The sequence below is a fragment of the Nelumbo nucifera genome, chromosome 3 (assembly GCF_055504915.1).
Source record: "Nelumbo nucifera cultivar China Antique chromosome 3, China Antique-T2T, whole genome shotgun sequence".
NCBI lineage: Eukaryota > Viridiplantae > Streptophyta > Magnoliopsida > Proteales > Nelumbonaceae > Nelumbo > Nelumbo nucifera.
The window spans coordinates 52,371,427-52,388,466 of NC_142651.1; the positions used below are offsets into that span (position 1 = coordinate 52,371,427).

The window sequence follows — 17,040 nt, forward strand, 5'->3', positions numbered from 1 at the left end:
TCAGGTAAGGAGGGACCTCCATGGATTATAGATTCTGGAGCCTCAAAGCACATGACCCAGAGCTCTACTATTTTTTCAACTTACCAGCTCTGTTCTGGCAGAGATAGGGTCTCCACAGCTGATGGATCCCATGTTCCTATTGCTGGGAAGGGATCTGTCAAGATTAGTGATTCTATTTCTCTACCCTCTGTCCTTCATGTTCCCAGATTGAACACTAATTTGTTATCTGTTAGTAGTTTGACTAAGAACTTGAACTGCTCAGTAATTTTTTCTCCTGGTCGTTGTATTTTGTAGGATCTGGATTCAAAGAGGACGATTGGGAGTGGTCGTGAAGTGAATGGAATCTACCTCCTGGATGTACTTCTCATCAGAGTCATCATGTCAGTTGGGATAGTGAGTCAGGGTCTGTGAGTCAAATTATGCTTTGGCATAATCGTTTGGGTCATTTACCATTTTCTTCTTTGAGTTTTTTGTTTCCAAAACTTTTTGAGTCAGTTAGTTTGTCAAGTCTGGAGTGTGAAGGTTGCCAACTTGGAAAGCATTGTAGACATTCATTGAAGCCTAGTAATAAAAGATGTTCTTCTTCTTTTGATGTTATTCATTCGGATGTGTGGGGCTCTTACCATGTTCCTTCTATGGGAGGCTATCGCTATTTTCTCTTATTTGTTGATGATTTCTCACGATACTCTTGGATTTACATGATGAGATCCCGGGATGATGTACCATCCTTGGTGAGGCAATTTCATCAGATGGTACTAACACAGTTTGGAACAAGAATAAAGGTGCTCAGATCTGACAATGCCAGGGAATATTTTGAAAGACATCTTGCCTCATATCTGTTAGAATATGGTGTTGTCCATCAGAGCGGTTGCCCCTACAGTCCACGGCAGAATGGTGTTGTAGAAAGGAAGAACAAACACATTGTTGAGACTGCAAGAAGCATGATGATCACATCTACAGTTCCGGTTCGGTTTTGGGGTGATGCAGTTCTTACAGCAGTATATCTGATTAACAGGATGCCCTCTCGTATACTTGGATTCAGCACCCCATTCAGTCTTCTTTTTCCTCAGGGGGAGATGTTTCATATTCCTCTCAGGGTGTTTGGGTGTGTCTGCTTTGCACATATCCTTGGTCCTCACCGCTCGAAGCTTGATTCCAAGGCAAAGAAGTATGTCTTCCTTGGATATGTAGAGAATCAGAAAGGGTACAGTTGCTATGATCCAGTCTCTGGGAGCCGGTATGTTACCATGGATGTCACCTTTTTTGAATCCACGTACTTCTTCTCAAAGAATCCTTCTCAGGGGGAGTGTTTTGGGGAAGTGAGTCAGCAATCTATTCCTCTCCCAGTTCCAGTCCCTGTGTGTACTCCTGTGCTTGACCACCACCCTTTGGCACCTACCTTGCCACCTACCTAGCCACCTCCTTTGCGTTCTGCTTCTCAACATTACTTACGATAGAGACTTCACAAGGAGGTTGATTCCACTACAGCAAAACTCACATCACTTCTCGTCGATTCCTTGGAGACTCCAGATTCAGCTGCCATGGATTCAGGTATTCCTCTTGGTCCCACTACTGTTTCAGTTCCCATTGATCCTATTAACTCTGTTACAGATAACCTTGATCTCCCTATTGCTCTCAGAAAAGGGAAGAGAAAGTTTCACTGCTCATTGTATTTTACAATACTTATCCTGCAATGGACTTTCTCCTTCATACCGTGCTTTTCTCTCCTTTCTTGATTCAGTGTCTATACCCAAGGGTGTTAGTGAGGCTCTCTCCAAACTTGAGTGGAAGACAACTATGCAAGAAGAGATGGCAGCTTTGATTAAGAATCAGACATGGGACATTGTGGATCTACCAGAAGGCAAGGAGATAGTTGGATGCAGATGGGTTTACACAGTAAAATATAAGGCAGATGGAAGTATAGAAAGGTACAAGGCAAGACTTGTTGCAAAAGGGTACACACAGACCTATGGCATTGATTACTTAGAGACCTTTGCGCCAGTTGCAAAGATGACCTCCGTTCGGATACTTCTTTCTCTTGTTGCCTCATACTCTTGGCCCTTGTTTCAACTTGATGTGAAGAATGCTTTCCTAAATGGGGATCTGCAAGAAGAAGTGTATATGGATCTTTCTGCTGGTTTTTACAATGATACTAAAAAGGGAAAGGTATGCAGGCTTAAGAAGTCACTTTATGGCTTGAAACAATCTCCCAGAGCATGGTTTGACAGATTCAGGCAGGCCTTGATTGCTTTTGGCTACAATCAGACTCAATCCGATCACACCTTGTTTGTGAAGCGAAGGGGATCTTTGGTGTCAGTCCTAATTGTTTATGTGGATGATATTGTTGTCACCGGGAATGATCTGAGTGAGATTGATGGTCTGAAAAAGAACCTACATAAAGAATTTGAAATTCAGGATCTTGGAGAACTGAGATACTTCTTAGGCATTGAAGTTGCAAGATCAAAACATGGAATTTTTATCTCACAAAGGAAGTATGTCTTGGATCTTCTTCAAGAGACAGGGAAGCTTGGAACAAAGGCAATCAGCACCCCTATTGATCAGAACCATAAAATCAATGCATCAGAAGGTGAACCAGTAAAGGACATTGGGAGATATCAGAGACTTGTGGGTTGGCTGCTATACTTGTGTATGACAAGACCAGACATCTCCTATGCAGTAAGTGTAGTTAGTCAATACATGCATGCTCCACGAGTCCAGCATTGCTTATCTGAAGGGACACCCGGGCAGAGGCATATTGTTTACTGATCATGGACAGTTGAAACTAGAGGTTTATACAGATGCAAATTGAGTAGGATGCCTTGATGACAGGAGATCAACTTCAGGAGTGTGCACCCTAGTTGGGGGTAACCTTGTCTCATGGAAGAGTAAGAAACAAACAGTGGTGGCAAGATCAAGTGCTGAAGCCGAATACAGGGCCATGGCATTTTAGAACTTCTCTGGATCCATTCCCTGTTAGAAGAAATTGGTGTACAGGCAGAAGAACCTATGATGCTATACTATGATAACCAAGCAACAATTAACATTGCCCATAACCCAGTCTAGCATGACCGAACTAAGCACATTGAAGTGGATAGACATTTTATCAGAGAAAGGGTAACTTCTGGAGAAGTTTGTCTTCCATACATTGCTTCTGATCTGCAGCTCGCAGATGTTCTCACAAAAGGCGTTGCAAAGAACAAGATGGAGCATGAGCTACGCAAGTTGGGAATGTGTGACATTTACTCCCAACTTGAGGGAGAGTGTTGAGTTGGTCCGGTTTGTTTTTATTTAGTTAGGAAGTTGTTGGGCTTTAGGCCCATTAGTTTATGTTTTTTTAAGTTGTGACTGTTCAGCTTTTAGTAGCTGCCCTACTAAGGGCATCCTTGTAATATCTCATCTTTTTAAGTTAAGTATAAATATAATGAGAGGGGGGCGGCTAGGGTTAATTTCATAATCCTGGTTGACTTCCTACTCTCTTCTTCTTCTCCTTTCTTCTCTACTGCTGAAATCTTCATCTTCCCCCTCTTTCCTTCACAAGAAACTCGACTAAATCTGCAATTAGTGATCTCTACTGATACCAATATTGCTGAGGGCTTTGCTTATTTTCATATTTGGGTGGAGGGGTGCATTAGAGGTTTGTTATACCTTGTATTCACTTTGAATTGTTACCTTTTGTTATTCCTCAACCTTGGTTTTGTGTGCTCTTTACAGAAACACGCTATAAGTTTGCATCTGCAAATGAGGGTGACAAGCAGCAAGTTTTCTTGTTTTATAATGCATGTAGGGGAGTTTCCCAGGTATGACTTCAAACAAAGTTCTTTTATGTTTCACACACTTTTGAAACTATACAAGCATGCTACATTCTTTTGCCTTTGGATGTGGGATCAACAGGATCCACTGCAACTTGACAAAAGATTCTCTTAAACTGAGAGTTTGACCTGGATGTTAATTGAGAAGTTTGTTATTGACCTTACTAAATCTTTGTTGGGTGCTTTTCTTTTGACATAGAACCCTGATGTTCATGGAAGTTAGTTGTATATTCCTGAAATCTTTTGTTTTATCAATTCAATCTTCTTGTTTTCAAAAAAAAAAAAAGGAAAGCTTAATGGCCAAACTAAAGTGAGTAGTCTATGATACGGAATTTAGTTAGAAGTGCTATGCTTGATCTTTATCTGAATTTTACTATGGTTGTACTTGGGATGACAATGAAGAATATGCTGACTTTGGTTGTCCCAGTAGTGCAAAAGGGTCTGTATGACTGATAAAAGAAAAGGGTCTGTATGGGTTCATATTTCAAATATTTCTGATCACAACGAGGGGACTGCCAGAGAGTATTTGGGGGAAGATGATCAGATTCAGGTGAGGTTTAGGCCTGATTATATGTGCTCTAAGGTTGAGGCTTTGATTGTAATGCAATACTGCATACACATGTCACCTTTTCTAATAAAAAAACTGGGGCTATCTATTTGGAGTATTTCATCCTGATGGTTTTGTTGTCTCAGCTCTGTATGGTATCTAGCTACAAGGCCATTTGATCTAATGAAGGCTGCCTCTTTTTGGTAGATTTGGATCACTAGTGATGTCTCTTTAGTTGAATGGATGAGTTTGAATGGCATTAAAATCCATGGATGAAATCTGTTGGAGTTGAACATGGGTTATATTTGTTATTTGTTGGGATGATCTCAATTAAATCTGCCTCTGGTTGCCATGTTGGTTGAAGCCAAGGCAAGCTCAAGTGTTAATTTGGAATGCTTCAACTGAATCTTGTGATTTAAGAGCATGCTCTACAGGTTTTTGAAGATGGTATTGGATTGAGTGGTGATGAAGGTGGTCATGGTCTTGGATTCAGCATGATAAATAAGATCAAGTTCATTGGTTATCCTGCTGCAGAATCTGTCTTTTACAGATGTGCACTAGTCATTGACAGAGTGTGGACCATACATTTTGAGAGGTGAACAGCCAATGGTTTGTGTCAACATGGGCTTAGTGAGAGAAGGTAACACCCAACCATATAAGAGCTGGTCCTGGGCATCCATATGGTGTATAGTGGGTTGGCTGTGGACGGAAGGGATACATGACTTGATTAGGTCGCAAGAATTAGGGAGGAAGGACTACAGAGAAAGGTCTCTTCCACATAACTGAGCAGCCAATGGCTTTTGAGAATTGGCATTTATTATGACTTAGACAAGAGATGGGTCAGACCGATTGAACTGCCACCTGGCCAGGATTCTGGGTCTGTTTTACCAGGTGGGTCAGTGGGACATGGGTCAAGACCATGGTTCAAAATTTTGTCATGTATCGGCATGTATTGGCTGATACATATCATATTGGTGGGTCACTGATATGCCAAATATGCATGCTTTGGTGTTTTGACCTGTTTTTTTTTTTTTTTTTTTTTTGGCGGGGGGGGGGGGGGGGGGGGGGGGGGGGGGGGGGGGGGGTAGAGAAGCCTTAGACCGACCCCTCTTGGCAAGTTTTGAAAAAACTCGAATCACCTGATACGGCCCATCTGGCATATCGGTGTGTATTGATATTTGAAACCTTGGCCTAGACATTTATTCTTTTACTCTCATTTTTAGTCATTTCCATCATTGGTGGCAACAATTCTCATTTATCAAACTTATTTTTGTTTAATATGATGAATATACAATATTAGAGACATAACCACATTTTTCTTGCAGAGTTTTTGTAAATTTTTATATTTCCCTGTATTTTTGATGTTTTTATATATTTATTTAATTTATGACATCACAGTTGACCCATTTGACCTTGATGGTTGAACTGCTAGCCTGCCACCTAGACAGAAAGTGGTCCCATTTCCAGGTCTGTTTAGATGAGGTGGGTATAATTGGATCAAGGTTAACAAGAGTTGTGGTTGTCGTGAGATGGTTGAAGTTGATAGGTTTTGTGGCTGTGGTGGACATGTGCATGGGAAATAAAAGGATATAAATATTTACATTTGAGTAGGGCTGTAATTGAGATGAGTCAAGTTGAGTATTGAACTACTTGAGCTCAACGGAGTTTCAAGTTTCCCTATTTGAACTTGACTTGAGCTGATTATAAATATATTAATATTAAATTATTATATATAAAAATATATGAAACTAGATTATAAATTTATTTATTTATATTATAAATAAATTAATATTTAGTTATATTTTAAAAAATATATTAAAAATTAATATTTTATTATAAGCTCAATTAGATTTTTGAGCCACTCGAGTTGGGTATTGCGAAGCTCAAACTCAACTTGAGTCGGGCTTGACTCAAACTCGATTATCTTCGAGTATTTAGCAAGCCAAATTTGAATAGCGTGGCTCGGTTACACCCCTACCTTTGAGGGCTCTAGTGCCATACCAGAAGTAATCAGTTTTGAAGCTTAATCATGTTCAATGAAGCTAGCTGCTCTTTTTTCTTAAATTTATCCTTAGGGTATTATCTAAAACACTATGACAAGCGCATCTAAGGATAATAAGAAATAGTGATAGCATCAGCAAGCATTAAAGCCTGAATGCAAGAGGGAGGATTCAAGTATAGATATCTATAATGGGAAAATAAACACTCTAGATAACTTACAAAAGAGAAGACCTTTCCTTTGTATTTCTCCCAACTGGTGTACCCTCTATAGAGCTCATGGGGAGGATTGTTACCGTCTATTAATAGTGTGTCCTTTTTCTACAGACTTATGGGCTTGATTACTTTTGCTGTTTGGGAGTAGTTGGAGCTTACCAGCAGAAGTTTTGCATGGTCTTTGACCATTCTACTTTTTCTTGGCCTACAAAAAGAGGGAGAATTATGTGGAGATGTGTCTAAGCAGTCCTAATTTGGACACTGTGGGAAGAAAAGAATGCTAGAATTTTTCAAGAGGACAGGAGCAGCTAGGAATTAAAAGACTGTTGAATAAGGCAATACATTGGTTGAAGACTTTGGAAAATTTTCAACAATTTTCATATAATGATTTTAGGAGAAATTGGTTAGCAGTAGCAAGGTGCTCGTCCTTCAAGAACAAGATAGTTACAAGGTGGTCTCCTCTGTCTGAAGGTTCACTGAAGGTGAACTTTGATGGAAGTAGCTTGGGTAACCCAGGGCCTTCTGGAATTGGGGGGGGGAGGGGGGGGCGGTGTTCTAAGGAACGAGAGTGGAGAGTAGGACTTGGAGACTATTAGGGCAGAGCTATTAGCTGCTGTACAAGGGGTACAATTTGCAAACCAATTGGGGGTAGAGCAGTTAATAATTGAAGGGGATTCCAAGGTGGTGATGGGCTGGCTGAAAAACCCTGAGGATACCATCTGGTGCTACAAGAATGAAATTAAGAAAGTCATATGGCTGACAAGGAATATGTTGGTTTCTATACAGTGGGTGGGGAGATCAAAATGGTATGGCTGATGTGTTAGCCAAACAAGGGGTAAATAGGGAAGAAATGTTTTGGGCTCAACTGTGATTCTGTAATTTATTTTAGTGTACTTGTAAGCTTCTAGGAGGGGTTGCAGCTCTTGCCTCTCCATGGGTTGTACGAAATTACACTTCTAAATCAGGATATGAATTAACAAAATTTTACTATTACTCGTCAAAAAAAGTATAGATATCTATCATATTTGAAGTTCGAACAAGTTTGGGGTGGACCATGACTTGCTGAGTGATTTTGGAATTTGGGTTATATGCAATGGTTCTCTTTTTACTAATGCTTTGCTCATGGCCAGAGTCCTGTGCGCACCATGCATCTGAATCATCTTCTTTTATTTATAGTTTTATAGCATATTACTTTCGTCTTTCAGAATTTAATGGTAATATGCAATATAGCTAAAAACCTTCATATCACTCACGTTAGAGATTTTGATTTGCATCTAGTTGTCCATGCACATGAATTTGTTCAGATGTAGTATGTAACTAGCATTTGCTTGTTGGCCTTGCAATTAATGTAAAATTAACGACAGTTTTAACAATAAAAGAGTGAAGCCTCATGTACTTGTAGTGTACTAGGTGAAATTGCCTTCTCTGGTCATTGAAAGGATGCTTACATTTCAGTTTTTGACTTAATATTTGCAGGTACATCCCCCACTGTCATCTAATACCCAGACTCCACCAGTTGTTCCAGCAACTGCACCCCCATCTACTGCAGAAGATGTAGAGTTGGCCATGGCAATCAGTGCCTCCCTCCAGTCACTGAGGGAAGAGAGACCACCAATTATTCCAAACATCCACTCGGGCCCTGAAGAAAGCCACACAAATGGTTGGGGGGACTCTGTAGATAATTCCAGTTATAATGGTTGGGGCCCAAGTGGAGGACCTGCACCTCATTCGAAAGCTAGTAGTAGTGGATGGTTGGGTGAACCAGTTAACGATGCATGCAATGGATGGGGTATTTCAGAAGCTGGACCAAGTAGGAATCCCAATCAGCATATCCAAGCTGCCCATGTGTCTTCTCTAGCTGTTTCTTCAACTCCATCAGCTCCACCAATTCCTGAAGTGGTTGCAGATGATGGTCCTATTCATTATCCGTCAATCGACTCTAGCCCAGTTGATTCATCCGCTGCAACCGTGGATGGACTGTCCAGAACAAGCGAGGTGAAAGATGGTGGTTCTTCGTCATGTATAATATGCTTGGATGCTCCAATTGAGGGGGCATGCATCCCCTGTGGCCACATGGCTGGATGCATGTCTTGTTTGAATGAGATCAAAGCCAAGAAATGGGGCTGCCCGGTTTGCCGTGCCAAGATAGATCAGGTTATAAGGTTGTATGCTGTTGTATGATTAGTGAGTTTTTTGGTATGGTGGGTGGAATTATTAGGCTGTGTTTGGAAACAATGCAAATATGTAGAGTGTAAAACGGTCTATATAAATTGTTAAGTTGGGTTAGTTTTGCACTGATAAATTTATTTTCTTACCAAACAAACTTTTAGCTGTAATGGATGCAATCCAATAAAGCATATACCTTTTTTTTTATCAAAAGCCCACTTGAATGCAAATTTACTTCTTTTTTATTGATGTACTTTTATATCTTATCATCAATGTAAATATACATTGGAAAATGTGTTTTCTGTCATTTGTTAATGCATAAATGTAATGTTGTCAGGCAAAAGTGAACTAGAATACAAATTTACCCTAAATTGGGATTTACACTCCATTTGCATCATTTTCAAATGCAGCCTTAGTGAATTTTTGGAAGGAAAATGAGGTCTCTTTTATAACAATAAATACAGAAGACAATTCAACCCACATGCATAGAAATAGAGAATTCTCATATTTTGTAGCAAATTCCAAGGTTCAAATGGTTGTCTATATTTATAAGAATGATATAATGTGTTCATATGGAATGGCTTGGTTATTAAGACTTTATTTGTTTGCAGGGCAAATGAGATCTACGTGTTCTCTAGTCCCCCAATCCGGATGTTGGGCGAAGGGGGAATTCGATCCCAGCTGTCAACTGCAACCAACCATAGACTTTAAGAGCAGGCTAACTTGTCTTAAACATCCAACCAACAGAACCCCTAAAATAAAGAGGGAGGTCAGGAGCCCTCTCATCTCAATGCTTATACACACACACCCCTCTCCTTTCTGTGGTTTATTTATTTTTAAATTAAAATATAAAAAACTACATAAGCATCTCAAGTCTCATTATCTCTAATAAAATCCATCTTAACTTTTCTCTCTTAAATCCCTTCCTCTCATCTTCAATCTCTCTAAATTCTTCATAAAGTAGGGGTATAAATTAAATGAGTTGGTAGAGTTATAGACCAATTCCAAACACAATGAGCCTTAGGCCCAGCCCTGAATCGAGGTTAAAGTCCAATTTTGTCAACTTAAACCTCAGCTAAGCCAAACCCAACACAACTTGGGATGCAGGTTGTTCAAATTTGAAAATCTTCTCAGTAACGTGATTATTTCTAACCTGGCCCAACCCATTATATATACATATATCATGTGTCCTATTACTTTGTGGAAAAACACGAGAAGGGAAAACCTCAACTCAGAACTGAGGTCATAAAGTGGGACGTATGTCAATCAATGTACTGAAAACCGGACCGGACCGGCCGGTTGGACCACCACCGGCCCCTGGTCGGTTTGGATAAACCCCCAAAACTGGCATGTCAAAAAAACCGAGAATAACCGGTCACCTGGCCGGTTCAACCAGAGAACCATAAAACCGGTCCTGATTTTGTATAAGTGGCCGGTTTTTTTCATTTTCAGATTTAGCACAAAAGAAAAAAAAAAGTTAAATTGGGCCAAACAGGCCCTTACGTCCAAATCCAATTGATCCCAAATTCAAAAACCTCAAAACCATCGAACTGACCACCACCACTGGCGCCCCCATCTCTGCTGACGCCATTACCGTCACCATCGACAAGTTCTCTCTCTCTCTCTTCTTCTTCCCACCAGTGGACTTTGTTCACCGTGCCCCTCTCCCTCCAACTCTGTCGGCCGATTCCTTTCCTCCTCCACCTTCTTCTTCTTCCACTGATTTCTAAATTCCAAACCGATTTTTAAATTTAAACGGTTTAACCCCGTTTGAACCTCTGACCCGTGAACCTCTGCCTTTGTCGGGTCAATGCCCGGTCTGGTTCTCTGAACATTGATGCCTTCCAAGATACAGACGAACAAATAGATCCAAGGTATTATTCAAGGAGAGCTAGTTTCAAAAAGGGGGCTGGGGCAGATCTCCTGAAAGCAAAAACTCTGCACACATAGCACAACATCCAATCCCAATTATACATTGGGAATATCTTCTTTACATGTAGCAGAAACTCTACACACATCTGATCCCAATCATACATTGGGAATATCTCCTGTACATGTATGTTAAATTCATGAAAAGATGTTCCTAATGTGTGGTTATATTTCAATGTTTTCAGAGTGTATGCAAAGTTTTACTTGCAAAGAATCTCATCAAGGGGGGTGGGCAGTGGATAAGAATTGGGATCTGCTCCTCACACTAACCTCACAGTTACATCCCACCATGTATGGGGAACATCTACCATGAATAATAATAATAATAATAATAATAATAATAATAATATACAAGTATGACTATGGGAGATGTTTCCGATTTACGGCTGATATATACTGAGGTCAGTGCGAGGAGCACTTTGTGAGGAGCAGATCCGGACTTCTTGGATCGGGGTGCAAGTCAGGGCCTGGACTTGAAACATTTATACAACATCAGGCTTAGACCATAGAGGGGGCCTATTCAAAATTTGGCAAATTCTTGGTTCAAGTCCACCCAAATTGTAGCCCTACTAATATTGGAGGGTGGGCCAAACTTAATGTAGATGGAGCAGCAAAAAAATTTGCTCCCAATGCACAGTGCAATGTCATGTTAGTTGATTCTTTTAAATTTTTTAAGCTCAATTTAGAAAGAATACAAATACAAATATACAAATATGTAGAGTGTAAAACCTTACATTTTGTATGCATTTGTACCATGTATAATTATATTTGCACTCTTTCAAAACTGAACCTTAATAAAATTTTTACATAGGAAAAATAAAAAGATTGCCGTCATCGCATCACACTGTCACCAGAGTGGGCAGCCTTTGGCAATTGGCATGATGGGCACTATTGTTATACATCCAATAATGTGGCTCAAATGTGGGTGGGGGTAAATTCTAGGTGGTGTTTGGTAGTGTATAAATATCGTGGACTGGTCCTGTCCACGGTAAGATATGGTGTTTTACTATGTGTGGACGGTTCCTGTCCACAAAATAGCGTGGACAGGGACAAGCTATGCCCCAATTTATTGTCTACAATATTTTCTTGTGGATGGTCCACACTATGGTGTGGACAGTTTGTGGGAAGGTTTCAATGTAACGCACCTGTGTTACATTAGTCCAATTACTTTCATTTATTTATTCTTTTAATCATTTTTAAATTTTAAATTTTTAATATTTTATCAATTAAATAATAATTTTTAATGTTAATTTTAGCACAAGTCCAATGGTTCTCCTTCTCCACTCTTTTTTATTATTTAAATATTAAATTTTTAATATTTTTATCAATAAAATAATATTTAAAATATAATTTTTAAAAAAATTTAATATTTAAAATAATAATTTTTAATTATTTAGAAAATGCAATTGTTACCTACATATTAATTTGTTGATGCTTTTTTCTCAATTTATTTATCATATAAAATACAAAAATTAGACATTTATGATCGACTGTATAGACCTCCCATGAAATGTATATGAGATACATGGAATCAAAAAGTGTGGTGTAGACTGGTCCACACTACACCTATAGAACATCACCGTGAGTGTGGACTAGTCCGCACACATTCTATCCACAGTTCAGAACAACTGTAGACTGTGATGTGGTGTGGATTGGTCATTGCCATAGGGTGTGGTATGGACCAGTCCACACCCACTAATTTCTCATCCACACTACAAAATACCTCCTAGTCTCTAGCTAGATAAGCGATTTTAACTGAAGGGTGGGTTAGTTGGTATATAATATATTAACTAATTCATTCTGGTAGAGACGGAGATGAGATTCTAATCCTGCTACCACCATATTTGGGGAGGGGGTTTATAACTTGTAAGTGTGGTGATGTACTGTTGCGCTATTCAAAACGCAGATTTGGGCATACAAGAAAAAAGAGCTGAAAATTGGCAAATCTAGTCACAGACGTTTCCAAGTTGTTACATCGAGACTGGCAAATCCTTCTTTTTCACTATTTAGAGAAGCAAATTTTAGTGCCCACAAATTATTAAATGTTGCTAATATATATTAAACATTGGGAGGCTTAGGTGGAGATAGAGTAGGTGCATATGAGGCTCTATTGGCCAGGTCATGGAGAGCTTGCAATTAATTAGATTTGATCCTGCATCTCCAATTTTTTGAGAGACATTAAGGTCATGTTTGGCTCAATTTTCATTCTTTCTCATTCTTACCTAAGATGAAATTCTAAAATGGACAATAATGGGCAAAATAGGCACAATGAGAAAATATTGCTATCAATCAAATACTTTTTTCCTAAAAATGAATTCTTTTGAGACTGACAAGTGTCCTATGTAAAAGTACTTTTATAAAATTACTTTTATAAAAATAAGTATTTTTATAAAAGTACTTTTATAAAATTACTTTCACAAAAGTACTTTTATAAAATTACTTTCACAAAAGTACTTTTATAAAATTACTTTCACAAGTACTTTTGTAAAAGTTCTTTCGTAAAAGTTCTTTCATAAAAGTGTTTTCTTGTAAAAGTACTTTTATAAAAGTACTTCCGTAAAAGTGCTTTTATAAAAGTACTTTCGCAAAAGTGCTTTTACAAAAAATGCTTTCATAAATGTACTTTTGTAAAAGCACTTTTGTGCTTTCGTGTACAAGTACTTTAAGTGCTTTTGTAAAAATGCTTTTATTAAAGTGCTTTCATGTAAAAGTACTTTTGTAAAAGTGCTTTCATAAAAATACTTCCATGGTAGCCCACTGGTAAGCACATCTATGGCAGAAGTTTTATAGGCAAAGTTTTCTAAAAGAATGAAAATGAGCAACATGAAGCATGATTATTTTTCATGCTGCAGCCTGCAAGCTACCCCAATTTTTGTGTTGTGGGCTGATTTTTCATTCTAAAAAGAATGTGGCCCATGGCTAGAATTTTGTAGCCTAACACTCTAATGTTATTTATTCTTTTTCAGAATGAGCAAGAAATAAAAGAATGAGGCCCAAAGCAGTGAACCAAACATGGCCTAAGTGACCATCTCAACTACAACTGATCTTTGGTATGTAGGGGTGACTTTCTCTAAATATTGATTTGTAGTGCTTAATAAAAGTGCTTGGACAATTTATGAACTTGAGGAATTAACTCAGTAAGGGTATTAGTTCTTGGTCAGGTGAAGGTGTTTGTGGCTTGCAGGCTTAGAGATCTGAAGGGGGCGATTGATTTTTTCATTGTCTTCTTTCTTTGTTTATTTAAGGTTCTGGCCTTTTGAGAGCGGGGAAAATTTTAGATTTCTAATGTTTTGGTAATTGAAAATTACAAATCCGAAAATTCAGGTGCAAGTCAGGTGGGCTGGACCAATTTTAAACTCAATCCAACCCTGCTTGCTTTAAAATCTAATGCATTTGGGTTGGGCTCAGGCCCAGCTGAGCTTGGATTGGACAATCAGCTCACACTAAAATCTGATATAAATGTATGTTTGTATACATCCAAATATGCGCCTATACATTATGTATATAGTCAAACCGGACTCAGATAGGGATAAGGTTGGACCTGAGTTGGGTTACCTAAACTAGAGGCAAGACCTGAGCCTTAGGCCTAGGCCCAGCCCAAGAACCAAAAATTCAACTCCAACCTGTGTAAAATTGGGTCTAGCTGAGTTAGTTCGGACTCCAGCTAGACCACCTCAAGTTGCACCTTTATTTAAATTCAGATGCAGTTCGTTAGAAAGCGACCCTTTCATGTTTATGGACTTAGGACAGACAAGCTTTCTTTTTTATACATCTGTGCATGGTGGCTTGTCTTTTCCTAGTAATTTCCAGCTGTTAAAAGTACCAAATTGCTAACTAGACAACTCCTACAAAGTGGTAAAGATTATGAAGCTTGGATCTGTCATACTAAGAAGGGGTATCATATTCATATCCAGATCTGTCAAATACCGGTAGTTGAGATGGTCTCTTGGCATCACTCCCAAAGCGGAGACCCGGATTGAAATCCATGGATTTACAGGCTCTCTATGGTATGGTCAGTGGGCCTCGTGTGCACCCTACTCCATGGCTCAGTCCCCACCCCTATGTTTTTACCTACGAGTTCAAGTTGAGCCGGGTCAGGTCAAGATCAATCCTAAACTAATCCGATTCTATCTATTTTTTGCTTAAAAGCAAATGTTTTATCTTTTTGGGGCTTGGAATTAGTTAAGTGAGTCTGGATTAGCTGAATGTGATGGCTGTTGGCTGTTTGATAGGCTGTGGAACTAATAATAACATCCCATGCCAGTAATAGCAATAGATGCTAGGTGAGATATCGAATGGTTATTGGTCCAAGTATTTAATTATGATTGGCGTGGGCCATTCTCATTGATTACACAGTTTCTCTGCATAGTGCAGAGGATGAGATATTCTCCATATATGGCTAAGATAAATGTGGACAGAGTTTGGACAGGAGATCCGGACTCCACAAATAGGCACTTAAATCGTTGGGAAAGAGTTACGGTAAATTCGGAGGATGGTCCAAAGCATCTGTATATGGTAGCAGGTGTTAAATGTACGTAGTCTGGTGGGCATTTACTGAAACTTAATATAAATACATGTTTTGATTATTGGAATCGCTTGTAATATTAAAAGAAATCAAGGCTGAGTTTGGAAAGAGTACAAATGCAAATATGTACTAAGCAAATGCATACAAAATATTACAAAATACAAGGTTTTGCACTCTACAAATTTGCATTTGTACTCTTTCTAAACTGAGCCCAAATGTGTCGATACTTTAAACCATAAATTTGAGTCTTAGGGGGTGTTTCCTTTTTCAGATTTTGAAATGGGGAAAAATGGGATTTTGGTTCTCATTGACCAAGAATCCTATGTTTTTTTTCAAATTTATATGGGGACCAGGGAAAGTTTATTTTTCTGGTTATCACTTACTTAGGTGGGTAAATAACTTTCCCACCTAGGGGCAAAGTTGCCAATACTTGAATATGACAAAAATGCCCCTTTTAATAATAGATTTTTATGGCTAAAATGGTCATTACCTTATTTACATGAGAAATAAAAGATTATAGATAAATGCACTTACCCGGGTAAGTGTTTCGCAGGAAAAACTTACCCGGGTAAGTGTTTCGCAGGAAAAACTTACCCAGATAACTGCATTTACTTGAGTAAATAACTTACCGAAAAATAAACTAGGCCTTAAATCTAGATGGGTAAATAACTTACCCTAACGAACGGCAAAACTTCACCAGTTACCTGGGTAAGTAACTTATTTATACATGTATATAACATGCATGCTCCTACACTATATATTTATGAAGATATGATGAATCTACATTAAATTAGATTGTCTAATACCTCAACCCTAGCCTTAACTGAACTTCAACCCAACCCAATTTTATAATTGGGTTTGGATTAACCTGGTCAAGTTGCACCTCAATCCCCAAGGAGAGAATAACATAGCAAACATATGGAGCTCTTGTCTGAAACCACCTGAGCGTAGGATGTGTTTTGGATCTACTGGTGAAGTTTGACGAGGATGACAGATTTTACACATGATGTTGTTCCGTGCATGGACATTCTGACACCACTGGCCCAATAAAGTTTTGGCCCACTCTTTATCATCTCTTGCCATTACCACAGAGGAATTTGACTGATTTATATCGACTCTAGCTGTTAATTTGTATTTTGGAGTCTTTTCTTCTGCTTGTGGGCTGGGACCCAACTTTACACCGGCTTAACCCAGGCCCATGATGGGAGAAATTCAAAATCAACGGCTATAAATTACCGCCTGTTAGTCTCATATTTTGGTTTAGGATGGAGTAACATCGGTCATTTATGAGAACTCTTGGTGCCAATTTGAGCCATCAAGAGCCAACTAGTGTCATCATATAACCTCAAATCTTAAAATGGAGCGGATTGGCCCGGTATCCAATAACACTCTTCTACTCCGTAAGGGTATGCAGTTAGGGTTGGATCTTCTCAAAGACCCACATTTCGAATAAATCCATTAACAATAACAGGGGTACAACCAAAATTCAAAACGACATTCAAATCCATAAAGGGATTGGTTGGGGCTCGCCCTATGAGATCTGGACCAGTACATGGGCTGAATTGGAATCGGACTTTGCAACAGAAAATGACCAAGCCCGAGTTCGACCCCAGCCTTTATATAATGTCCAAAGCCCGATCTAGATAAATATATTATAGTATATTTGATGAAATAATATTATATATTATATAGAATATTATTGAACCGGGTTTAAACTTGGACTTAGTTTATTTGAGAAAATCCGTATCTGACCTGAAAAACATTCAGGACCAGGACAGCCCATTGGGTTGGGCTACCTGGCCATGAACAGGGCTAATGACATCCAACGAGGATCACTCAAGCCTGTTCCC

At 38.9% G+C, this 17,040-nt stretch overlaps 1 protein-coding gene across 1 annotated transcript in view; it reads left to right on the forward strand.

Annotated features, from left to right (window-relative positions):
- Nucleotides 1-8,981, forward strand: part of LOC104600879 (putative E3 ubiquitin-protein ligase XBAT35) — a 38,445-nt gene extending 29,464 nt beyond the window's left edge. The window contains exons 8-9 of the mRNA XM_010264025.3: nucleotides 3,712-3,797; nucleotides 8,047-8,981. Of these exons, the coding sequence (XP_010262327.1) occupies nucleotides 3,712-3,797; nucleotides 8,047-8,751 (791 nt within the window). The 3' untranslated portion in view covers nucleotides 8,752-8,981. The remainder of the gene's footprint in view (nucleotides 1-3,711; nucleotides 3,798-8,046) is intronic.
- The last annotated feature ends 8,059 nt before the right edge of the window (nucleotides 8,982-17,040 follow it).